This window comes from Nymphaea colorata, chromosome 4 (assembly GCF_008831285.2).
Source record: "Nymphaea colorata isolate Beijing-Zhang1983 chromosome 4, ASM883128v2, whole genome shotgun sequence".
Classification (NCBI taxonomy): domain Eukaryota; kingdom Viridiplantae; phylum Streptophyta; class Magnoliopsida; order Nymphaeales; family Nymphaeaceae; genus Nymphaea; species Nymphaea colorata.
The window spans coordinates 23,404,740-23,431,049 of NC_045141.1; the positions used below are offsets into that span (position 1 = coordinate 23,404,740).

General features: G+C 35.0%; 1 protein-coding gene across 3 annotated transcripts; it reads left to right on the forward strand.

The window, feature by feature from the left end:
* Positions 1-26,310, forward strand: LOC116253540 (structural maintenance of chromosomes protein 6B). Of its 3 annotated transcripts, none has more exons than XM_031628392.2 (30): positions 1-82; positions 322-690; positions 782-887; positions 2,197-2,330; positions 3,650-3,705; positions 4,341-4,427; positions 4,618-4,938; positions 5,692-5,811; positions 6,135-6,269; positions 7,684-7,760; positions 7,840-7,915; positions 9,173-9,247; positions 14,800-14,904; positions 17,069-17,238; positions 17,374-17,476; positions 18,645-18,757; positions 19,393-19,597; positions 19,685-19,816; positions 19,902-20,016; positions 20,123-20,208; positions 20,300-20,395; positions 20,588-20,724; positions 20,811-20,913; positions 21,819-21,898; positions 22,005-22,083; positions 22,467-22,524; positions 23,880-23,977; positions 24,056-24,150; positions 24,739-24,803; positions 26,116-26,310. In XM_031628392.2, the coding sequence occupies exons 2-29, from the start codon at positions 531-533 to the stop codon at positions 24,794-24,796; spliced, it is 3,180 nt and encodes a 1,059-aa protein (XP_031484252.1). In that variant the 5' UTR covers positions 1-82; positions 322-530; the 3' UTR covers positions 24,797-24,803; positions 26,116-26,310. The 3 variants fall into 3 exon arrangements, with proteins under 3 accessions (XP_031484252.1, XP_031484253.1, XP_031484251.1); XM_031628393.2 differs by lacking the exon at positions 26,116-26,310 and adding an exon at positions 25,644-25,894; XM_031628391.2 differs by lacking the exon at positions 26,116-26,310 and adding an exon at positions 24,907-25,183.

Below are 26,310 nucleotides of genomic sequence, written 5' to 3' on the forward strand. Positions count from 1 at the left end.
GTCCATCCGTCTTTATTTAAAGGCTTTCATCGGCGCCTTCTCCATTTCGCGGTTTCTTGAGCGCGGGAATTTACTCAACCAGGTGAGAGCGTCTCTTAATTTCCTAATCGACCAACCCCTACTCTCTCCCACTGATTTTCGGTTGTTTCTGGATTGCGATTTTCCTTTGTTATGTGTCTTAGTTCGAGTCATCTGGCGTATTTGTTGTTTTGCACTAACTGGTTGTCGATCGTCGTGCTTGCCGAGATCGAATGCTTTCGTGAAGGCGATGACGAGGCTTTTGATGATCTATTGAGTCATTTCTTGATGATTCTTTTCCAGTGTGGACAGGGATTTGAATCCCATAGGAAGACGACGGCGAGGTCCTCGATTATCCATGGAGTAGTGTTGCTACTGTTATCAGTCGTTATGCGTAGGGTTTTCTGATACCACACGAGAAGGCAATGACGAGGTCTCTGACGATCCATGGAGTCATTTCTTGGTGACTGCATCTGGTTGTGCATAGGCATTTGAAGCCCTACGGGAAGACGATGACGAGGTCTAAGCTCTCACGACCTGGCCCCCAGGGGACTCACAGTCAACCGGCTGCGGGGATCGTCTCGAGGATACGGCTTGAAAATTTTATGTGCCACAGCAACATAGAGATTGAGTTCGGTGATTGGGTGAATTTTATAACAGGACAGAATGGAAGTAAGTTTGGCTTTCTATCATTTTATTTCAATCGGGTTTCGCATCGATGCCGTTGTTGACGAGGCTGATGCCTACTTCATGTGGGTTTTAGGTGGGAAGAGTGCAATATTGACGGCATTATGCATAGCCTTTGGCATTAGAGCCAGGTCTACACAACGAGCTGCTTCGTTGAAGGATTTTATAAAGAACGGTTGCAGGTAATCAGTGAACCAGGCTTCCGTTCATTGCATATAGTGGTTCGTTTTATTGTCTCGAAGGATTCTATATTGACTGTAGCTATATACGTTCAACTAGTTCTTTTGCTTGTTCGAATCTGAAAGGAGAAAATGCTATCATGTTGGAAATGTTTACTACCGTGGTTGGCAGTACGTTTTTGCATGTGAGGAAATATGCCTTGACCCGATTTAATGTTCAAAACTCCGTGTAGAATAATGGTAGTTTATACGTGATTATTTCGGGTCACTAAAGACTGCTTGTTTCTGACAAGTGGCGACGAGTCATCATGATAGCGTTACTAAAGTAATTAAACCATCTAAAGAACTAGTCTCGTCCTGAAAGCAAGTGGTTACTTTGACACACAAAAGAAGCTGTCTTTACTGAAGACATTAACGTCTATATCCAGAATTCGAACTGTTACATTAACCTCATCCCATGCTCTCATGCACTTTTGCAGGCACCAGGTACACATGTATGTATTTGTGGCCTTGCATCCATGCTTCCAGACTTGTATATTGTCCCAGCACCATGTACAGGGATCAACTTTTCTTCCTTGTTTATTTCGGAAGCACAATGCAGGGAAAATTCTGTTAGACATGGAAATGCTCGTCATTCTAGCAATACAGGTTCAACAAGTGTGGTGTCATTATCTGCTGACTTCAAATTAACCATGTCATTATGGCACTAGCTGGCACTTAACTCTAATTTTATGATTGGAGATGCCCATCGAGATTCTGGGTCCATTCACAGATCAGTTCTGCTTTGCATTTGTTTTTTATCTACTTTATGAGCTACGCAATATTCTAGGGAGTTTTATTTTCTGCTCATAATTCATTTTTCCTTTTCAAAAGCACAATAGGATTATAGTTTATGATTGTATAGACACTATAGGCCATATTGAGTATTGCATTTTGCCATTTTTTTCAAGATTTTACAATTTGCGTCCAACAATGTTGAAATTACTGCAGTTTGATAGTGGTTAAAGCAGTGCATTTGCTTTAACTTTAATGTATATTAGGTTATAGCTTTGCTTTTAGTTTATGGCTTGGTCAGAAAGGAGTATGCAAATAGTTGAGATGCTTAGATGTTAAAACAGTTTTCAAATGAATCTGTTCACATTCTTGCCTGGTAAAGAAATAATTTTCTGAGGACTCTTTAACTGACTACAAGGGAAGAAATGAAACATGAACACTTGCTACTGAACTTTTCATTCTAAGGTTGCCAGTACTTATTAAAGCTTGAGACTTCCCTCTTTACTTAAAAAGTTTATCATTATGTTATTTTGTGCAGTTATGCCCTTGTGGTGGTTGAGATAAAAAACAAAGGAGAAGATGCCTTCAAGAAAGACATTTATGGAGATCATATAGTTTTAGAGCGTAGAATAACTGAATCTACAAGCACCACTACCTTAAAGGACTGTCAAGGTCTTGACTTCTTACTACAAGCTAATGCTCTTGACTTCATCTTTAGTCAGGAATTTGTTGTTCCAAAATTTATATTGCCCTGACGACTCCGCTCTCTCTCTTCCATTTGCAGACACAAATACACACACAGATACACACATACTGCATGTTTGTGGGATATTCAATAGTTATTCCAGAAGGGCTAGTCATTTGTCTAAGGGCTTTACATTTTAGTCATTTTTGTTATGGAAGAATACTAAGTTCATGCTCAGACTTGGACATGATCTATTAAAAAGGTTTATTGATTTGAGCCATTAGCTAATTTTGTCTTTTGGCAGCACTCAGCAGTAGGGTGCAGCCTAACTTCTGTGAAACTGGAAACAGCAGAGATTCCACCATCATATTCTCATCTCTTGCTCATAAAAATGTCCTGGCAGCTGCCATCTGTCATTTTGTGACAAAATGCATGGGAAAAGTACTGTACCAGAAAATGTCACAATGTACACAACACTTGATGCTACTTCCTCAAAACAACCAGGCCCTGATTCATCAAAACCAAACTTTGTGGAAAAGCAAATTGTGTTTTCCAGACATTTGACCTGATGCCCATAAATTTGCTATTTGGTTGTGTTTTCCTCCCTGATTTGAAGCATGAATACTTGTTGTTGCTAGACCCTCACTATAAAGATGGCTTTCTGCCTTTCATCAGTGGGTGCTGCTGTCTTTTGATTGTCATTGTCTTACCGGTTAAATTGAAAGTTAATTGGTGATCTGGGAATTATCTATTTGTGAGTTCTCGGGACTCTAGTATCTAAATGCAAGCAGCAGATTGAAACTCTATACTTTATTCATTGTTTGATAGTTTGTTGCTGAGGTCTGAAGGATTTTTGAGACCCAGATAAATTGTTAACCTCGTTAAATTTGAGTTTTTGTGTGAGCATGAAATATGCGACCATGCTGAGATGACATTGTGAAAATATAAATAAGATAATTCTTTTCATACAGTCCTGAATTGAGGTTGTTTTTTTGTGGTTCTCTTTGTACTCTTCCGTAGAATCTGGCTGTCCACCTTTTTGTATTTCTGAGTTGATGAGACAGGGCGGTGATGGTGCAGCACCTCATTTATACTAATTTTTCAGAGAGGACTTGATTTCTCACTCTTAGTTAAGCATTTCAAAAGCTCATTTTGGTTTTATTTTTAATGATTTTGTGTTGTCTGCAGCTCTGTACTATCATTTCTTATTGTTGACCAATATTGATGTGTTATTGCGCATGCCATATGTTTTATTGGTTTCAACTTCTTGCATTGGTGGCTTTCTGTTTTTGCATGTAACTTGCAGGAAGAAAAGTTTCTCAAAAGAAGGATGATCTTCGTGAGCTTATAGAACATTTTAATGTGAGTGTTCATGTCTATGCTTCTGTTTTATCTATGATCATTTTGCTTCATCTGTTTGCCTCCAAGCTTATCTTATTATATGCCTTTTTATTTTTATTATGCTAATATAGATGTTTGGTAACTTCTTCTGTTTGCATGTTCTTGTCTCTCTGTTTGTGTATATGTAGGGTAAAGCATCTCTTCTTGATCTTTGGAAGTCAGGCTCCTGTTGTATGTTATGTATGCAACTTCCAGAAAACTTGAATCCTAGTGGGTTACTCATCTCAAAAGTTGCATGTGTTTTCTCTTAATCCGAGCTACATGTCATCTCTATAGACTATAGTATGCCAGGTAGTGCACACTAGGTTAGGCAGTTCCCTGTTTCAGTGTATTTTATAGCAATAAGAGGTAATGATGTAGAATGTGCAAGAAGCTCATTGAAATAAAAAATCCAAGCCAGTTAACTCGATGCAATCTAAAGGATGATTTCTCCTGGAAACAATGTTGAAGAGGCCTATATATTTGGATTCTTTTTATGCAATCTGTATCTTTTCTGATATCTCTTTGTTCACATGTTAGAAAATTTTGTTACGTCAATGATTCCCAATTTTGTATGTTGACGTTGTTGTGGTGCATCATGCTTATTCTACTTGCAGATTGACGTGGAAAATCCATGTGTTATCATGAGCCAAGATAGGAGTAGAGAATTCTTGCATTCAGGAAATGATAAGGAAAAATTCAAGGTACTTGTCCTGTGGTGTCGTTGGCTCTGATAATTGGACTTTTTTGTAACTGTTATGCCTGTCATCTAGGATGATCCATTCCTTTTCAATCCTTATTCACATCCAGCACACCTACATATGCATGTAGCTATCCATTGTCTTCTACACCCATGCACATGGTAGCTAATATTTCCTTTGAAGACAAATGCAGTTCTTTTTCAAGGCAACCCTCTTACAACAAGTGAGCGAGCTATTACAAAGCATCAAGGGACAGTTAGATGCTGCATATGCAATTGTTGATGATCTAGAATCATCTATAAGGCCCATATTAAAGGAACTAGAAGAATTACAAGAAAAGATTAAGAGTATGGAACATGTTGAAGAAATTTCACGTCAAGTACAACAGTTGAAAAAGAAACTTGCTTGGTCTTGGGTATATGATGTTGATCGCCAAATTGAGGATCTTGCTTTGAAGATTGAAAAGCTAAAGGGTCGCATTCCTACATGCCAAGCAAAAATCGACCGCCAAGTGGTACATCTGCTTTTAATTTTAAATAAGCTTTGAATGTTTTTGACCATTTGATGCATTCAGGCAACCTTTCCTCTATCATGTTGCTGCCTTGATGCATGCAGGACATTTGTGTTTACTTGGCTTGTATTTTTTATGCAGCCTTCATTTTTCCGATAGTTCCAGGCTTCCAGCATGCTTCACGCAGCGTAATGAATTTAGATGTTCATTTTGGGCATTGTTATGTTGATGCTCTTAAAGTAGGGATCATTACTCTGTCGAGCATCTTTTGATTCTACAAAATGTGTTTTTGTACAACTTCTTTTTTCTTTGTGGGCCTCTTAGTTGTCGCAATTTACACTTGAAAAAGGCTTTCTTATAGAAGCCAAACTTTTTGCATGTCAAATTTCATTGATTGCTTTGAAAATCCGAGAGGATGTGGTAAACATAAAATAGGTTTGAAAATTTTGTTGCATATGCAAATTTCGAATGTGATCTAAAGGTTCATGACCTGTGACAGATCATGACTTTGCAAGAAGAAATTTGTACAGTGGCATAAGTAGGCTTCTGCTGCATACTTGGTTTTGGTGCTTTTTTTTTTTAATTTTATAATGGTGCTTTTACACTCATTTACACACTTTCATCAATCATAGTTTATGTTATTTGATTATCAAATGATAAAATATTTTCTTTGCTGGTGGAGTGAATTTATGTTCAAAAAAATAATGTTAACAAATAAATGAGAATAATTTTGAGTAACACATCGTTCTTTTACAGGTCAAAGTAGATGAACTGAACACCCGCCTTCTCGAAAATAAGGAAAATATTGCTGGTATGATGGAAAAGACAGTACAAGTGAGGAAACTGAAGGATGAACTGCAGCAGAACCTCTCTCAGGTCATATGGTCATTGGTTGATTTCTCGTAATTTCTTGGGAAGTCTTTTGCTGCTTGATTTTCTCCTACATGGGGTTTATTTGGTGCTGGTTATTGGAACAACAAACTATTTTGTGGACTAGACAGCAGACTTTAGCTTGTGAAATGTGTTTTGGTGTCATTCCGCCCATTAGTTATTTTCGCTAGAAATACCATTTGACTGATGACTTGAAGTTAAGAGATTCACTTTTATAAATGAATGGTTGCTGATTATCGATGATTTTAAGTATGTCTTTGGTTTAATAAAGTGCTTACTGCTTAGTTTTCTTTTTTAATATTTTTCAGGCTACCAGGGTGAAACTTGAACTGGATCAAGAAATTACCCGGAGAACTGGCCTAATTCAGATGTTAATGCGTCGTTTTGACCGACTGACTAGACAGATTGAAGAAATTCAGGACCAACACATAAAGAGCACGCAGGTTGTTACATGATGTTAAGATGAAAGGCATTTCATTTTTAAATATTCTTTTTTCTTTTTGATCTTTTGTTGATCCTTTGTGAAGGTTTGACATCTTTGTATATCTATTTTGTGGTATATTGCACTGTCATTTCTTACATCTATTATGTGGTCAGTGATAAGTGGGGTGTCCTTAGTTTCTCTTGCTATTTGAGCTGGAATGGTGTTTCCTGAATGCAATCTGTATGAGTGTATATTGATTTTGGTCTCCAATAGACCCCATTGTGTTGATGTTGTTTTCTTTCTGGAAGACTGTCCCATTCACATGTTCTATGACCGTCCTTTATTGCATCCTTGAGCATTTGGATCTGCTTCTTTTATACTCCTTCTCACAATTCTGGTGGTAATTTGTAGCGTTCTTTTGCTTATAGTGGTCTGCATAAATGGTTGCTTCTACAAGGCATTTATATATGAATTGATGGACATATTTGTGTTTGTTGCGTCTGAATGGGGGTCAATTGGGTTGAAATCAATTACTGTTTCATATATGAATATGATACTATCTGATTTTTCAATATATGAACCTTAAAAATATCTGATGATCACTATGTACGTGTATTCCTTTTTCTGATTTATCCGTGAAGAACCGCCTCAGTCCTCATTGATTAGGTTCATGGGTGTAGAACATCCGGCCCTTTAGCAAGTGCATCTAGCTTCAGCCTTGTGGAAAAGGCATATGCTAATCACGGGCTTTGATTTGTGTGAAGTTCCATCTTCTTTTTAGCATTTATCAGTCGCTCCTACTAGACGAACCGTCCGATTGGCAGTCGTTGGTTGTTCCCAGCTTTATGCTTTCGAGAAACTTTGAATTTGTACCTTATGACCAACAGTTTTTATAACCTTATATGCTGATTTTAGCACTAATCATGCATGTATGTGTACAAACAGGTGTGCATGAGAGGGAGAGAAAGTTGTCTATACATATAGATGCGTATACATATTATGGTTATGAGAGGACACAGAATTTGTGTAAATGAGTTCACATATGTGCTGTTTCCGAAATATTTTGTGAACATGTTTGAAGTGAAGTGCAACACGGATTTTTTAGACAATTTAACATGCAGAATTTATAAGGAAACATAAGAAGATTTACTAGGATCACTGAATGAAAAATATTATATAAGATTGAAATTTACACTTGTCGACAAGTATGGGAAGTGGGTTTCAAAAACATTTTCCATCTTCAGAAATGGTTCCCCAGGAAATGAGTTTCCACTATCCTGTTCTTGCTCCATTTGTTGAACTTCATCTCCTTATATCTTTTTGAGGGTTGGGGGGAATATATTGCCCATGCCATTTATGGGTATTTCAGATCTATGGTTGGTTTCTTCTTGGTGTTGCATATCTGAGTTTTCCAACCTTTTGCAAAATTGGAGGCTGAAGAATCGGAGATGGAAGAACAACTTATTATACTCCAATCTGAGGTGGACTCTGTGACTTCAGATCTTGAAAGGTCACTTAGTTTTCATTCTGTTGAACATACTCCTTGTCCTTTCTTTGGTAAGAAACTCAATGCTATTTTGCTGTTTCAGGCTTAAGGGTGAAGAGAACGTCTTGTTCAACAATGTATCAACCACGAAGGATGCTTTAAATGAAATCATCCGAGAGGTGCTGTTATGGCTCATATGGTCATTTGTTGGCTCTGTGATATATACACTGTGGGACAAAGTTTGATTTGTTTTTGGATCTTGCGGAGTCAGTACACCTTTTTTGCTTTTGGATCTGCCATCTCCTTGTGTGATCACTTCCTAACTGTGCTTTTTATACATTGTCTTTTATTTGACTGTAAATGGCATGTTTCATCAGTCATGGATCTCAGATGATTGGTAAAGCCTTCCACTGGAATTTGCTTGATGCATATCTGGAGAACCTGGGGCCTGACTGATGTGGCTGGCTATGGGTGTTTTCTTTTTCCTTCTTCATTTTACCTGTTTACCAAAGTGTATCTTATGTCTGTGTTTGCATTCCAGATACTTGAAGGGAATGCAAAAGTTTCAATAACATTACTGCCACACATAGTCATAGAAAACCTGTTTTTTTTCGAAAAAATGCGATAAATTAAATGGCCGTTTAAAACTAAAAAAAAAAACATTTTTTTAAAACGTTAAAAACAAAAAAATGCATTTTTAACCCGTTTTTAACGCATTTTTACTTTTTCATTTTTTTCAGTTTTTTTAATGCCAAACAGTTTTTTTTTTTCATTTTTCATTTTTTATTTGTTGCAAATCTACTTATCTTTTGATGTTTGTGTTATTAGTTTCTCATTTTATTTTTTCCCATTTTTAGTTTTTTAAATTTTTTAAAAATTTACTGTATTTTTCCCTAATTTTTCCGTTTTTTTCAAGCTCGCCGTATTACACCCGAGAAAAACTTTGCCGTTTAAAATTCTGAGACGTTATTTGTGACTAAGCTGCCACATAGCTGTTTTCTTAACTGAATAGTTCTGACCTTTGAACAAAGGGGATTGAACTTAATAGTACTCCTCAAAAGTTATCTATCTGTGTGTGTGTGTCATATGTGCTTTGTCTGCATGCATGTGCATTCAGCCATGCTCTCAATGTTCGTGTCTGCATACATGTTGCATCACTCTGTTCTTAGTGCACTTATAAGATCTTGCTATCTGGTTAGTCTGGTGGTGATGTTGCATGTACTGTTTGTTATGTTGCACAAGTTGTCACGTGGATTTTGGTAATCATTGGTATTTGCAACTTCCCTTCTTGGAATATCACCTTTTGTATTTGGTGGGAGCATATAGCAGAAGTGGCTCTTTTGTCTTAATTTTACTCAATTTATTCACTTTCACATTTTGTGGTGATTAAATGATATGACAGAATTGTTCTTTTTTATATGCTCTTACATATGCAGATTGAAGAAAATGAAAGGAAAAAACATGATATAAGTTCTCACGTCCGTTCCCTTCAGCAACAAATTACTAATAAGGTAGAATTCCTGCTTATTGCATATTCCCAAGTTACCAAACTTATCCTGGGAAGTTTTGAATTTTGTAAACATGTAGGTTGATGGGTTACGCCTTTGTCGTCAGTATGTCTACCTGAAACTCAATAATATATTCCAATGCACTTTGTTTTTCTTCAGGACCACATTTCTGACAAAAGATCTTGTAAAGAGACTGCAATTCATAATTCTTTACAATTTTTTTAGGAGTTCAGGGTATGTCACTTTAATTGGCAATTTACAGGTAACAGGCCAGCTGTGTTGCTGAGTCTGTGACTTTCACGGGGTCACATCTGTAATCAAGGGCGTCATTTTCAAAGGTTCCAAAGCTTTCCATATTGGGGCATAAGAACCACATGCCATGCTTCTGTTTACATTGTATCATTGTGCTTGATAAACTTTGGAAACTGAAAAATTCAATAATTACGGGAAAAAGAAGCATGCATTTGTAAAATTATTCTCAGTATGGGCATAGTAACATCCTGAAGAAGAAAAAAGTAATGGCACTCGAGGTCAATAATGTATACAAACTCACAATATGTATTGGCGTACAGCATAAGAGATGGAAAAATATAATATGTAAAGCTTACCATGTTTAGAAGAGCAGTTTTTAGTTTTTACAAAGAGGGATTTATCCCTATATATGTACACAGACGGTACTACTGAACTAGCTATTGCTGAGCTCCACCAGCTAGTCCAGCTTAGTGTCAGAATCTAACTTTGACCTAAAACAAGAACAGAAAAAGACAGAAAAAATACGAAGGATTACAAACGGACCTTTACACATCATACAGCTACTTACCATATATGTATAATATATATATATATATATATATATATATGTATGTATGTATGTATGTATGTATAAAAAAGTTACATATACATATAATCAAATCTATAAATAAATTACACACGCACACACACACACACATATATATATATGTAAAATGCATATGTATGCACATAAATTCTAACATCCTGCTTCAAAATTATTATGTAACAGTCAAAACTCAAAAGTTGGTCAAAATGGAAATTTAACTGCAGGATCACAATGTGCTGGTCAAAAAAATCTACTAATTGGTATTCAAAGGCAACATAAGGAAGGTCATAATATTATTCAGATAATCTGTTGGCAAAAAGTGTAAATCCATTTTGATATGTTTGATACATGAATTAAAAGTATGATGTCATGCTATGTAATAACCAATAACTTAATAGCACTTCTGCACGTCCCCTTTCATGGATGATAATGACACCTTTTACACTTCCAAATGACAACAATTCTCTTAAAAAACATAAAAACTTGTGGTGGAATGTCTTGTTTGGATCACCACGTCAACATGAATATGTGCAATTAGTTCTAAACTTCTAATGGATAAGTAGAGGATACATGTATTCCCTTATTTAGGGTTTCTTTAGCATATATGTTGATGCAAAAGATTGCACTAATGAGCAAATATTGGGGCATCTTGAAATTGACTAGCTAGATAAAAAACGTGAAATACATTAGGTCTGGTGACATTGAGGTGCATAAAAGATCTGACTATTTGTTTCTGTGGGATTGAATTTTCCATGGGACCCCATTTTCAGCTTTCATCTTTGTACCGGAAACTGCTGGAGCTTTGCTATTTTATCATTTGTTATACCAGATTTACAATAGTGTTTGAGGCAAATTTGGTTTGAGATAAAAGGGGTTCCTTTGCTACCTCAAGACCAAAAAATAACTTAGAAAACCAAGATTTATGATCAACATACCATCCATATATAACAGCAAATATCAGGAACCTTGCACTAATGTGTAACAAATAACACAATGTAAGTAAAACAATATTTTACACTACATTCGAACATGATCTTATTGGGCTTATAAAATCAAGCTTTTATTGCATGTTCAAAACAATCCATAGTTTAAGCACGTATTGGTTTGGAACATTCATACTGATTAGCACATCCATTGCACACTTTCTCATGAAGGTTTCTATTAAAAAAATGCTTGTTTAAGATCCATTTGGAAAATATTCCATTGTTTGATTGAAGCAGTTATAAGGTTTTTAACTGTGGTCATTCTAGTTGCAGGAGTAAATGACTAAAAGTATCCTCATGGTCTGTCCCATCATCTTGATTATATCATTCGGCTACTAACGTAGCTTTGTATCTCTTTAATGATTTATGATTTTTGGTTTTCTTTATAAACCCACCTATAATTAATGGTTTTGTTTTATTATGGACAAGTACTGGATTTCCCATGTATTAAGTGCTATCCATAGTCACAAATAACGTTTCAGAGTTTTAAACGGTAGGGTTTTTCTCGGGTATAATATGGCGAGCTTGAAAAAAGCAGAAAAAATATGGTAAATTTTCAAAAATTAAAAAAACTAAAAATGGGGGAAAAATAAAATAAGTGAGAAAACTAATAACACAAACATCAAAAGATAAGTAGATTTGCAACAAATAAAAAGTAGAAAATAAAAAAAAGCATTAAAAAAAATGAAAAAAAAATGAAAAAAATGAAAAAGTGAAAAAAAACGTGTAACTTTTTTTCAAAAAAACACATTGTTTTTTAAAAGTTTTAAATGGAAATTTAATTTATCATGTTTTTTTTGAAAAAATGTGTTTTTTGTGACACTTGACTGCTATCTATATTGTACGATCATATCGTATAGGTCGTGAAATCCTATACAATAATGTAAGTTATACATTTTGCATGTGTATCGTAGGTGTAGGCCCATGGAGCCCATATCTTACGATATAGTGCAATTTTTAAAAGTGGGCTCTATGCCCCATTTGTTCCATTTTTTTTTAAACCACCTCTTCCTCCATTTCTAACACTTCTAAGAGCTTTAGGAGGGAGATTTTTTGTTGGTTTTAGGGAGAAATTTTCAAATAAATCATGGACTTGATGGAGAAATCGCTGGTTTAAAGGGAGATTTGCTTGTGGAAGGTTGGTGTTTGGAAAAAGAGGAATTTTGTGTTTCTTTTTCTACAAAAGATATACAATCTCTCAATTTCAATTACATATATTTGTGCCGTGTTCTAAAGTTTGCCATAGGTTTCTATTTATTTTATGAACATATTTGTTTTATTTTTCTTAATGTCACAATGTGTTAACATATTATGCCTTATGATCAGCATCACAGATATTGTGAGGTATTCGAAATCATGTGATATGTACGAGAAAATAAAAAAAATGAAGAAAAGAGGACAAAATCATGAGATTTTGAAAATCTCGCCAAAAATGAAAATATCACTAACTTATCACTATTTTATGCAATTTTATGAGATTTTAATATTTTTTAATTTTTTGAAATTTCTAATGTTTTTCATTATTTTTAATGTTTTTAATTTGTAAAAATTGTCAAGATTTTCCCAAGGTCTACCCGAGAATAACAAGTTCGCTGAAAAATACCCGAGAAAAACCTTGCCGAGATTTTTCTGAGAATGATATTTGTCAATCCTTATGAATGATGGATCATGAATATTCATTACATGTATGATGAGTTTTTTTTTTTTAAATTTTATGCAGAACACTTTTCATGTTTTTTTTTTTGAATGTTCTTAGATTTTTATGAATACAAAAATAACTTTAAGATATGTATATGATACATTACGATGTGTTACAATGTGGCATATGGGTCGGTCCGATGGATACACATTAGGATACACCTTTTACAACATTGGTATTAACCTTTGTAAGAGCTACTAACTCAACGCTCGTGGCTTTTTCCAATATAAAATGGTCATCAATCTCATCCTAATAAGTTCATTTAAAATAAGAATATACGACAAGTAGACAAAGTCTATGTCTATGGAAAAAGGAGTCATAAGAGACAAACCAAGTGGTACTTTTGTTGTCCTTTTCAATCTTTGAAGAATAGGCTGTTGATTTTGAATCTCTAGAGAATCATTTTTGTTCTGATCTTGACTTTCTAAAGCATGATTTTATTCCTTTTACTATAAACGATTGGTTTGATGGATGTTTCTTTTCCAATATTCATTTCCATATCATGTCAAATTGCTTGATCACTTCAATATCATTGCATGCTATTTTCAAACAATAGCTAGAAAGCAATTAAAAAAAAAAGAGACAAAAAAAAGAAAAAAAGAAAAAGCATGATCAATGGATCCATGTGCTTTGGATCCTCCAAGTCTACCTTCTTTTTCCAACAAAACTTACATTTCTAGAAATAATTAATTTATTGTTTTTAATATCATGACACGTGTATCTCTTTTGAGTTTCCAGATATCCAGTAAAAGCACACAAAATAGTTCTGGAGGACATTTTTTATTTAAGACATAATAGTTACATTAAAAGATTCTAAGTCTCTGCTAATGCAATCCATATTTGAAGAGAAATGAAAGAAGAAAAACCAATGTCAAAATGGCCTTGGCCCAAATATCTTTGGAAGATTTCTTTAAATAAGTAATGTTTTAGTAAATTCAATGGTATGTCTATTCTTTCATTTTCAATGAACCATTTTGTTGAAGTGTTCTAGGACAAAGTTTCTGATGCATTTGTCCTTCATTTTCTAAACAAATTTTGAAATTTGTGAGATAGGTTTTCTCTTCCTGAATCAAATATGAAAATCTTGATGTTTTATTCATGTTGAATTTTAAGCACATTATGACAGTTTTGAAGGTCAAGTTTAAATTTGAGAAAGTAAATCAGCAAAATCTAGTGTATTCATCAATAAAAATATATAATAGAAGAAGCCTCTAAACATAATTATAGCATGACTCTAAAGGGCATTGTTGAAAAGGAGTGTTTTTGGACAAAAAAGTAATTCATTAGAATCATCACTCAGTCAACTTTAGGAAAATTCTGGCAGGTGGAAATGAATAATTTGTTTACATTTGGATGCTTATCTGTGGTGTCAAACATTCATATCCTTAGTGTTCAGCAATGAGTGTTCAGCAATGTTCCAAAACGAATTTCTTAAGGTACATTATTCATATAATGAAAATCTCCTTTTTTAGAGCTTTCTGTAATCAAATTTTTAGACTGATGATCCTACATCAGAACACATTGATTTGATGAGAATACAATATCTCAACCATGGTCCAAGATTTGGGAGATGGAAAATAAATTCAATTTAATTTTGTTATAAAATCTAATTTTTGAAATATATAAATTTGATGCTCTTTGCAACTATCTTTGTAGTTGCCTATGCATCCAATTTATAAAGATTCTTTGGAGTTGTACAAAAAGATGTTTTGAAATCTAATAACCAAGAATACGTACTAAAAGCGTGGCCGAAGACTGGAAGTAGCTGCTATCAAAATAGATACTCTTGAATTTCGATTGCTTGTTTATTACTATTTGTCAGAACTTACTTAAGTAAGCATGATTCCTTCAAATAAATTTAATCAGTTGTCCAGAAAAATTTATAACCTTTTTCTTTCTTGATTTGGTTCACATTCGCAAGGCAATCAGACATTTTATATTTTCTTGGCTCAGTTGGAAGTTGATAAAAATATATGCTATGTTGTTAGTTCAAAGCCATTATGCATTCTGAAAATATTGGTTTATTCCTTTGAAGGTAACAGCTTTTGGTGGTGATAAAGTACTCAATCTGCTTCGCACTATAGAGAGGCATCACAGAAGATTTAGAAAGGCTCCAATTGGACCCATTGGGGCCCATGTGGTGAGGAAAATCTCACTGGCACAAGATATATTTTTTGTCTTGTGATTCTCTTTTGTGCCTTTTGTGTGACTTTTTATGTGCTTCTGGTAGCAAAATTTTCTGCACTTGTTAGTGAAAGCAGTGTCCAATTTTAATTATCTTTCGAAGCATGAGTGTATCATGAGGAATAAATATTAATAGCATACAGAAGATAATTTGTTGTCATATTTTATTGAAGCTGAAGAATGCACATTTGAATTGTGAAAACTAAAAGAAATTACGGATTTAAACCATTGTCACATATATAGTGTATGGGTATTATACGACAAGGAATTTCTCGGGCATAATACGGCAAAGTTGTATATCTCGGGAAAATCTCGGCAATTTTTTTTTTAAATTTAAAACGTTTTAAAAATCTTGAAAATTATAAAACAATAAAATAAATAAGAAAATAATAAAAAATACAGAAAAAATGCAAAAAAAAAACACGTATAATACGTGTTTTTTATATTCTGGATTTTTTTAAAAAAAAACACGTCTTATTGCCGTTTTATATGGCTGACTTATTTTTTGCTTACTTAACGCGTTTTTTCGATTAGGACGTGATATTTGTGACAGTGAATTTTAAACGATGGTCACAGCCTAAACAGTGTTATTGCCAGGCATGAGGCTTGCAATGGAGCTCTGATGAGTATATGATCTCACTGACCTTAGTTTATATTTGTACTTCTGCAACCACTTCAGGATTGGTCACTGGTAGTTTGCTTTCTGAAATGCTATCCTAAACTTTTATTTTTTTGAAAATAATGAGTTATTTTGTCCTGTATCCTTGGCAACTTGAGAATTGACGAGCCTATATCATTCACAAAGACCTTTTATAAATTTATGTTAGTTTCGTTTCATGCTTTGCAGGTTTCTGTCGGTGTGCTTCCTTTGTTATTTGGTTTGTTTCTGACTGTCTTTGTCCTGCATGTATCATAGGGATCATTTCTTCGAATTTGGTTTCTTTTACCATCTTGTTGTGTTTCCTAAAACAAGATGCTGCTTATTTGCAGACTCTCTAGAAAAACAAAGTTACTAGATATATGATTGCTTTGTCTTAGCCATGGATGTACTGCTGGAAAATGTTCTGGGTGTTATGCTGAGAATGGTTTGCAATAACCTTTTCCACAAATTTACTTGACAGCAGATAAAAAAAAGGCATGCATGCAGGTTCTTTGTATGCATGGTGGGTGTCAGACATTTTATATCCTCGTCAAATTCGAGAACAAAATTCATGTTCTTGGTTTGGATTGTTGGCTGACAACACGAAATTGAACTCTATGAGTGGCTGCTGCACCTGTCACACACACTCTCTCTCTCTCTGTCTCTCTCCACAAATACACACACCAGAGCCCGAGCCCGGCCCGATTAAATTAAACAAATATATATAAAAAATATATAAATATAATTAATTGTAATAAAATATTATAATTATATATACAAATCAATAAAATATGTATAAAAAAAAAATCTTATCGGGCCGAACCGGGCTTATTTGGGCCCACCCAGGCCGAGTACCGGGTACCCGTCGGTTACCTGACCCGACTTCTAGCCTTAGGGACATATCACAAATATCACGTTTTATTAAAAAAAAAACGCGATAAATACGTTAAATATGGGTCAGCTGAAAAAAATGTCAATAAAGATTTTTCCTAATTTTAGGATTTTTTTGACTTAAAAAAAATGTCAAGATTTTTTGGAGAATATTGTACCCTAGAAATACCTTACCATAGAATACCCATACACAATATATGTGACGATGAGACATTCATTGTAAGCATAAAGATCGACCAATGACTAAGGGGTTGTGCTGTGAATTTTAAAAAGAAAATCAAAGGATCATTAGTAACCATAATATGATGACTTTTTCTTTCTCCAGTAATAGGTTTTCTTCTTTTGTAAATGAAAAATTTTCCTTTAAAAGAATGCAGTTTTCTAAAGGACTTCTTATATAATATGTGTTGATGTTTGCATGAATCTTCTGCATTCCATATTTTTTCCTCTTCTTGTCTTTTGATGATTTATTTGCTAGGATTTGGATTATCTTATTGTACTTTTGAATTTAGTTGATGAAGGTAGTTTAAGTACTTTTACATTGGTTACTTAAAGTTTAGTAAACCAACAATCTTTCTTTTCTTTGTAGGCCTTGTTGAGAGATGACGTTTGGGCTCTGGCTATAGAACATGCTATTGGGAAGTTACTAAATGCATTTATCGTGACAAACCATAAAGATTCTCTTATTCTTCGTGAATGTGCCAAAGAAGCATACTACTCCAACCTTCAAATTATCATTTATGATTTTGATAGGCCCCTGTAAGCACCATCTTTTGCCATTGCTTTTTAATTTGGTTAATACATTGGCTTACTTGTTTTTGCTTTTTTAGTGATTTGTGTCTCGTTGTTGACAAAGTTTTCATGTGTTGCCCATGGGTTGAACCTTTGATGCAGGTTGAATATTCCAAATAACATGCTTCCCCAGACCAATCATCCAACCACTATATCCGTCATCCACACAGAAATTCCAACCATAATAAATGTTTTGGTGGACCAGGTTATTTACAGACATTTCATCTCTGTGCATTAATTTGTGTTTTGAATTTTTAGCAATATTTCATGGTTTTAGTCTTTTACAACAGTTTGAACTTTCCTTGGAATTTTTTTGGGTGGTAATTTTCCTTTTCAAAATCATAAGTGTCATGCTTCTTGATGACTGAAGGTTATCTAGGTATTGATGCCTTGGTTGGACATATGATAATGAGGGGACAACCATCACCTTGTTTCTCATTATGATCACTGATCAGATTTGACTTGATTTTCCACATGGTAGATGTATTATGTAGAATTAATCAATATTCCTATGATTCAGATCTATGCCTAGTGAACCAATAGCAAGAAAACCATGGTCTTCTTATAGGAAACTATACACCTAAAATATTTCAAAATGATGGCAGAGTGAACTAACAGTTACTTGATGCATCTGGTGGTTGTAGTAGCAAACTGTAATTTGTTATAGCAATTCATATATGCATCTATTTATCCATCTATTATCTCTATAATATATATTTGTTCTATCAAACTTTATAGCAATTCATATATGCATCTGTCTATCCATCTATTATCTCTATAATATATATTTGTTCTATCAGTTTGCGAAGTTTATTATGTTGCTTTCTGTGTAGCTGAGAAATGTTTGTCATGGTGGTCGTGATTAACACATGAAACTGCGTTGTCCTTTGAGACCTTTCGGAGGTGTGAAATTGTGCTGAACTTGGTTTGCATGCTTGCATGTAATATCTGTGAAAAACATGCTCACGTCCAAGTTGCGGAAACATTTCTAGGAAGGATTATTCTTGAGGATAATCCAATGCCTTTTCCTCATGTTGAATATTGGTAGCCAGCTTTTGTTACCATACCTTGATTTAGGATTGTTTTGAGAAGAGGAAGTGAGTGTATCTTCACTGTAACTGTTTCTCTTGAATGAAATTATCTCATATTAAAGAGTCAGTTGATGGGAGAACAAGGTTGTCGAAGGAGGCATCCCCCTCTGTTTAACTTAACTAGTTGATGTCACAGTAAGAGAGCATCATGAAACTCAATGATTTTGATGAAACTATTTACATTTCACTTATCACAATAAAAACAAAGATGATTCACTGTGGTTCACTCTCAAACCTCAATTGCAAAATGCTCAGTGTATAGTTAACATTTTTGTTTTGCAGGGTAATGCAGAAAGACAAGTGCTTGTTCAAGACTATGAAATGGGAAAATCAGTTGCATTTGGGCAGAAGATTCCAAACCTCAAAGAAGTTTATACAGTGGAGGGTTATAGAATGTGAGGAAGCTTACTTTGGTTAACATGCTTGGGCGATTATTATTATTATTATTCTTATTTTTGAAGCAAAAAACAGGACGTTCCAGTAATCCTTCTGCATCCTTTTCTTTTGGTATAAAAAAAATTCTTGGAAAGAATTTTGATTATTTGATATTCATCAAGATTATGATCTCCTAGTCATTAAGTTCTCTTGTCGAAATCTCTTTTCGTTTTGTTGATTTTTGTTGTTTTGTTTCAAGGGGCCTGCTGGCTTTAGTACCCATGTAGACTACATAAAGTTTAGGCATCTTAACTTTTGGACTTTTGTAATGGCCTTGTGACTCATATTATTTTATGTGCAACAGATTATGTCTTTGAATTAAAGCTGGCAGTTATTTATTATTCCATGAAGTTGTCTTTTTATAACTAGTTTCAAGTTTTTGATACAATATTCTAGCAACCTTTTATTATTATCATAATCTTTTGATGCAGATGGATGGAGCATTTGTTTCCTATTATTAGCCACAATGTTCTCCTTTTGCAACCCATGCTTATGTTAGGAATTAAGATAAATATGGTTTTGGCCTAGGGTTAATTTATAATACTACAGTTATAAGAATCATCAGTTTCATGTGTGGAATATAATGGTAAAACAGGTTTCAAAGAGGCTCAGTTGAGACTACTCTTCCTCCAAACAAGAGGATAAGGACAGGCCGTTTATGTGGTTCAGTTGATGAGCAAATCAAAGAATTGGAGAAAGAAGCTTCAAGAGTTTCTGAACATATTCGATGTGGACAGAAAAGAAAAATAGATATTGAGAAAGTACTGAAGGAGTTTGATGGACAAATACAGCATATAAAGGTAGATAATTGTATCCTCTTTGTTGATATGGTATTTTTCTATAGCCTGGCTTGGGGGGCTTTTTTAGCTTGATGTATCTTCTGTCAGAGGCAACGCTTGGATACAGAAAGGTTTCTTGCTTCCAAGAATCTGAAGCTGCGGGAGTTGAAGAATGTGTCTCAAGCAGATGTTGATTCTGAACATGCACCAAATGTTGATGAACTTCATAAAGAAATCGAAGTGTGTTCTCATAGTCTAAAGTGTCCATTTAATTATGACTTCAGATGCTGTCTCTTGATTATGGGATTCAATATATTGATGGCAGAAAGTGAAAGATGAAATACATGAAAAGGAGACTGAGGTAGAGAAATTACGTGCAAGGTTGTCTGAGGCCCAGGAAAAGGCCAGTGAATTTCGACAATCATTTGAGAACCTTTGTGGTATACAATCGTTAATTTCTCTGTTTGATACGACATCCTTGATTTAATATGTTCATATTATGATCTTGTAACGTTCTCTTTTATTTGGCATATTTCTTTTGTGTAGAGTCTGTGAAAGGGGAAATGGATGCATTTGCAGAAGCTGAACGTAAGATAGTGTTGATTGAAGATGATCTGCACTCAGCACAAAAGGTGTTTCCACTTTGTCTTTAACTACTGGTGTTTATGAAGTCTTTACATTTGTAGTTTCATGTGTTTCAATTGTTATTGATTTTGTTTCTAGGAAAAGGCACATTATGAAGGAATTATGCAGCAAAAGGTTCTTCCCGATATCAAAGAGGCAGAAACACTGTGTGAACAATTGAAGCTAAAACGTGAGGTATCATGGAGTCTTGCTTAAGTCCAAAGATGAGCTGGGCTTTAAATTTGAATGGATCATAAACAGAGCTTTTGTTATTAATTTGCATTTTTGGGGCTTGTGAGAGCATTGTTTGGAATTATGGTTTGTAAACTGGATATTTTCATTGGTGACACTTTATCATCTTCCTTCTCTATCTTGTTCACTGTTTAGGAGAGCTACAAAAAAGCTTCCATAATTTGTCTTGAGAGTGAGTTGGAATCTTTGGGCGGCTGCAAACACAGTACTCCTGAACAATTAAGTGCCCATCTAAATCGGTTGAAAGACAGATTTGACCGTGAAAGCAAAAGGTTGTGACTCTGAATGCTCCATCTGGATTGTGTATTCCATTTACTCATATTGGAACCTTGTTTATTGTTTTTCTGATTTTGTGCAGATTTGATGAAACAATTGATGATCTTCGAATGATGTATGAGGTGAAAGAGAGAAAAGTTTTACATAAAAGACAAGTGTATGCAGATTTCCATGGGAAGCTAAATGTAAGTTTTGCCCTGAATCCTTTCAACAGAAAGTTTCTTGTTCATAGTGGGAAAGTTTGTCGCTTTTGTTTTCGTTATTGTTTGTACAATCTTGTCTACTGGAACACACTGAAATGTTAAGAATGTTGATGAGATCTGGTGGATACATTTTAGTACTTAGTAGTTGTAATTCAAGGTTTTCCTCACCAAACGAAAAAGGACTTAAATGTGTTGGGGAAATCTCTGCAATGGTTAAGAAGGAAGAAGTCAAACTCTTTCAGGTGTTCATGAAATGTCACAACAAAGTTCTAAATATTGGGAATAGGCATGTTTCGTTTGCTCTCAACAAATTTGTTTCTTATTCTTAAGAGCTTATGTTTGAGGTACCTTTCTTATGGAAATGTTATTTTTATTTTCTGACTAGAAATTTCACTGTCTTAGGACCATTGTGCTTGTGACTCTCAGGTCCATTTGTGAACATTTTTTGCTTTGTTCAACAAAAAATAAATGATTATTAGAGGCAGGATAGAGGGTTATATCTGTCTGAAACATTTCCTGTGTCACTGTTTTGTCTTTGGCTCCCACAACACTTTGATTAGATCATGACAAAAATCTGAATGTTGTTCTTTCCCTTTGGGTACTGAGATGTTTCATTTCACTATGTTGTCTCTTTGGCTTTTGTTCAACAAAAATAAACGATTATCAGAGGCAGGATAGAGGGTTATATCTGTCTGAAACATTTCCTGTGTCACTGTTTTACGTCTTTGGCTCCCATCAACACTTTGATTAGATCATGACAAAATCTGAATGTTGTTTTTTCCCTTTGGGTACTGAGATGTTTCAGTTCACTATGTTGTCTCTTGCTTGCCAATGGGTTCAGCAAATCATTTATACATATTTTGTTGTTTGCGTGCTTGCCTAACCAGGCATGCCAGAAAGCACTTGAAATGCGTTGGAACAAATTTGAAAGAAACGCAATTCTTTTGAAGCGGCAACTAACTTGGCAGTATGTTCTCCCATGCTTTATAGTTATTTCTGTACTTGTGCATTATACTCTTACACATTTAAATTTTCGCTTAGGATGTTGCTGAAGTGTGCCATTGTTTTCTTAGGTTTAATGGACATTTGAGGAAAAAAGGTTTCAGTGGCCACATTAAAGTTAATTATGAGGAGAAAAGCCTGTCCATAGAGGTAAGTTTCTAGATTCAGGACTTTGCATGCACTGTTAACGTTGTCAAGTAGAAAATTGGCAACCATTTAATTCAAAATCCCACTTCAAATTATTGATTTAGGTAAACAGCGTTAATCTGTTGCAATTGACTGTTCCCTGCGGCACTTTTTTAAGGAATGGAAAAATTTACAAATGCTCATGTTGGTTAGCATTAAATTCTTATTTGGTTAACCTTATTCTCCTTGTCATCGTGTGTATTATACATGATGTTGGCATGGGAATTTCTTGTTACCATCATATGTTGTTGGTCTACGTTACAGCATCTGTCCTGTCTTCATTTGAGTTATCTACATAATGATGCTATCTTCAAAGCTGAAATTTAATTATCCCTTTTCTGTTCCAGGTAAAGATGCCACAGGATGCTTCAGGGCGCAGTGTTCAAGATACAAGAGGGCTTTCAGGTGATGTTTGTCAGGTTTTTATATGGCACTGACTAGAGCTTTTACAAAGTTCACATGTTATAGATATGATGCTAATAGCTAGATTGGTGCTTATGGTACTATTAAGAGATAAGAGTACTGGTGTTGGATAGAATTATGACATCAAAAATGTCAAGGGTTGATAAACTAGATATTGGATAGAATTATGACATCAAAAATGTCAAGGGTTGATAAACTAGATACGGGATGCCTATGCATGCACTTTCAGAGCAGTATATTTCTATATATTTGTCATGCATGTTTAGGTGTTTAATTTTATATTTTTGTTTGCATATATGCATGTAGATACTGTAAAGAGCTTGATATAGAAATTGATCTATATCAAACATATTTTGATCTCCTTCAAACCTTTATTTGTCACAACAACATTGTCAAATGAGAGAAATCCAGGCACTAGGGCACAAAAATATATTAGAAAACACCGAAGAAGCATATATTACAAAGCGCAGAATGGCATATTCAAAGGCAGGGAAGAAGTATGCATTGGGATCCCCAACAACTCACAACTGTGTAATTCAGCTGCAATGTAAATGCAGAAAAAATAAGACATAATTACAAAAGGAAAAAAAAATTACAACCTGAACTGTAAATCCTAACTAAAAACGTAACTAAAAATCGTAAGTAAAAGACATAACTAGACAATAAATCCTAACAGATGTGCATCTACAATGGAAAGAGGAGCAGGTCAAGTCTGAGAATTCAACTGGAAAGGGAGAGGATTTTGGTTGGCACTAGAAGTCAGTAAAATGTTCTAGTCCTTGCGTCTTTCTTCCAGAGTCCCCAAAAAGAAAAAGAAACAAAATGAAAGGAACCTATGAAGCAAACTATAGAGTGCTGGAATCCGAATGCCAGACATTGACGGTGGTGCCTGGCAGTGTTTTCTAGGTAACACAGATTGCTGCTTTTCCATGCCATGTGCTTTGCTTCTCTTGCACTTCATTGATCATGCTGGATGAACCCTGGTTATAGTATAAGTGTGCTTGCCTTTTTAGTGCTTGTCAAGAAAAAATATGGTTGTGCTTCTCCAGTTACAACCTGAAAACATGCTTTTATATGACTGCTTGACCAATATTACCTTTCTAGATGTTCATTATACATCTACTTCCAGCTGAGCAGCTGGAAATTCGCATGAATCTTGGTAAATGCTTGCAAATATAATGTGTTTCTTTTAGTAGTTCATCTTTGATATTGCTTCACATCCTTGGGAGGACTCACTCTGCCTATTTGAGTTTGATTGGATACTCAGGGTGCACTGCTTCCGCCCTCATACTTGAACCTTTTATTCAATATGTAACTGGCGCTTCCTCTGTGTTCAGGTGGGGAGCGTTCCTTCTCTACCTTGTGCTTTGCATTAGCTCTTCATGAAATGACAGAAGCACCATTTAGAGCCATGGATGAGTTCGATGTATTTATGGTATGGATAGAAATGTAAAATTTATATTTGCTGCTAACTTTGTAACAAGCCTAAGTTGCCACCTTCTTCATCATTCAGGATGCTGTTAGCCGAAAGATCAGTCTAGATACTTTAGTCGAATTTGCTGTGGCTCAAGGATCACAATGGATTTTTATTAGTCCCCATGATATCAGGTAAAGCAAACAGCTGACATGTCAATATTGTGGGACAAAAATTTGGAATTCCATATGAATGGCATGTCTCACAGTGTGTCATTCTATTCTCATAAATGCAAAATTGGTCCTTCACCTTGTTTAGTAGACCTGGTTGTCCTAAATCTCTTGTGCATCTTTTACTTGATTGCATCATAAAGTGGCATCGGGATGACAGATCTGGTTATACACTTGTACTAAATCTCCTGAGTGACCCTTGTTTGATTGCTATGGTTAGCACTTGGCAATCATAAAGTGGACTTCAAAATGGAGTAACTGGAAAATTGGAATACTCCAAGAGATTTAATATGGCAGACCCCAGGAAGGAACGGTTTGTAAGCACATTCTCATATTCGTGGTTTGGAAAATGAGCAGTAATAGGATTGGTGAAATTGTCAGCTGTGAATTGTTGCTCACAGAGATCATTGGTAGGACCATTGCAATATAGAGCCGTTCATAAAAAACGTGGGTCAGCTTCCGTTTGTGTAACTGGCACTCTGAAGTAGTTCTAGGATTGGAAGTTGCCTGTTAATATGTATATTAATTGTCAGTCTCCCTGTTTTCTTGCAGCATGGTCAAGGCCGGCGAGCGGGTGAAGAAGCAACAAATGGCAGCTCCTCGTTCTTGATTGCTTGGTATGGTCTCCTACCTTTTTATCACATTGTCTGGAAATCAGATTTGCACTCTTGTCCTGGCACGAGTCATGCTAATCCTATCGTCTTATGTTTTGATACAAAGTGAAATCCGTTGGTCTTCACATTGGGAGACATGCAATATGTGCTCCACAAGAAATTTGGATGAAGTCATCCAAGCGCCCAGATCTCTTTTTTTCTTGCGAAGAAAGAGCGGAAAAGGAGGACGAGTGACTATGTTATTACAGTGACCGTATCTTTTGCAAAAAGGTGTAAACTTGAATCATCGGTTGAGGCCATCCAAGATTTTATTTTTACCCACTTGAATCAGCCGATTTGAATTGAATCAGTGGAAAACTAATTCAATGTGCTGGTGGATTCAAGACTGCCATGTGTGGGTTTCTAAATATTATTTTAAATATTTTAATAATTTTTGTACTTAATTAATTTTTAATATTTTTAAAGGAATGAAAGTTTTAATATTTTTTGCTGATTCTCAATCGATTCAAACAAATTGGCCAATTTGCTTACTAATTTGGTTGATGAATCATTCTTACAACACTGATATATATGTATATGTGGAAAATAAAATCAGCCTGAAAATGGACTGAATTTTTTAGGTCCGCCCTCCTCTCTATTCTTCTTAATCTTAGGGTCGAGAAGGTTATCAAAAAGGAAAAATGAGAGAAGAACGGGGAGAGATAGAAAGGTGGTGAGAGAGAAAAGTCGGTATGGGAAAACCGAGTCTTATTTTAGATTGGTTGAACTTGAACCCATTCCCCATATGTATGGGTGTGTGTGTGTTTGCGCATGTCTATTCTAACTGTTTTACTCTATGTTTAGGATTAATATGGGGGTCAACACGGTTTGTGTAGCGTGCCGGTTTGTTTTTCTGGTCAGCCAAGGTTGTTTTCAGTGATTCTACTTCTACGAATGTGCTTGAAATGTTGAATATGATACGATTGAAAAAATTGCAGAAGTTTTGATTTGTAGGTCAGAATCCAAAGCGAGTACTTTATAAGGTCATAAATCAAATTCCATATGTATAAATATGTACCATTTTAATGAGTCCTTTTCTAGGATTAGTTTTTCAACTTCTTTTTCTCTTTCATTCTCTTTGACCTACCTTTTCTCTCTCATTTTTCAAATTTCTCACGACCATCATACCTTAAATTTTTAAATTACTCATCTCACATTTGTTATCCAATTACTAATTTCATGGAAATTTTCTTGTGGACTAGCTACTTTGATTGAGCGTTGAATTGTACATTGGATTATATTCTAATTATCGGCAACTCTGTAATTGAATCTGTAGGACGTGCCGCCACGAACTCCCATTGTGTGAAAAAGGTCTGGGTCCAAATGCTATTTCAGTTGATATGAACCCAATCCAAGTAACACATAATTGCTTGGATATCAACTAACCACTAACCACTTGACCATTTTAAATTTATTGTTGTAGGGTGTTATTCCTGAACCTATATAAGCTGAGTTCTGGGTTTTCCAACAA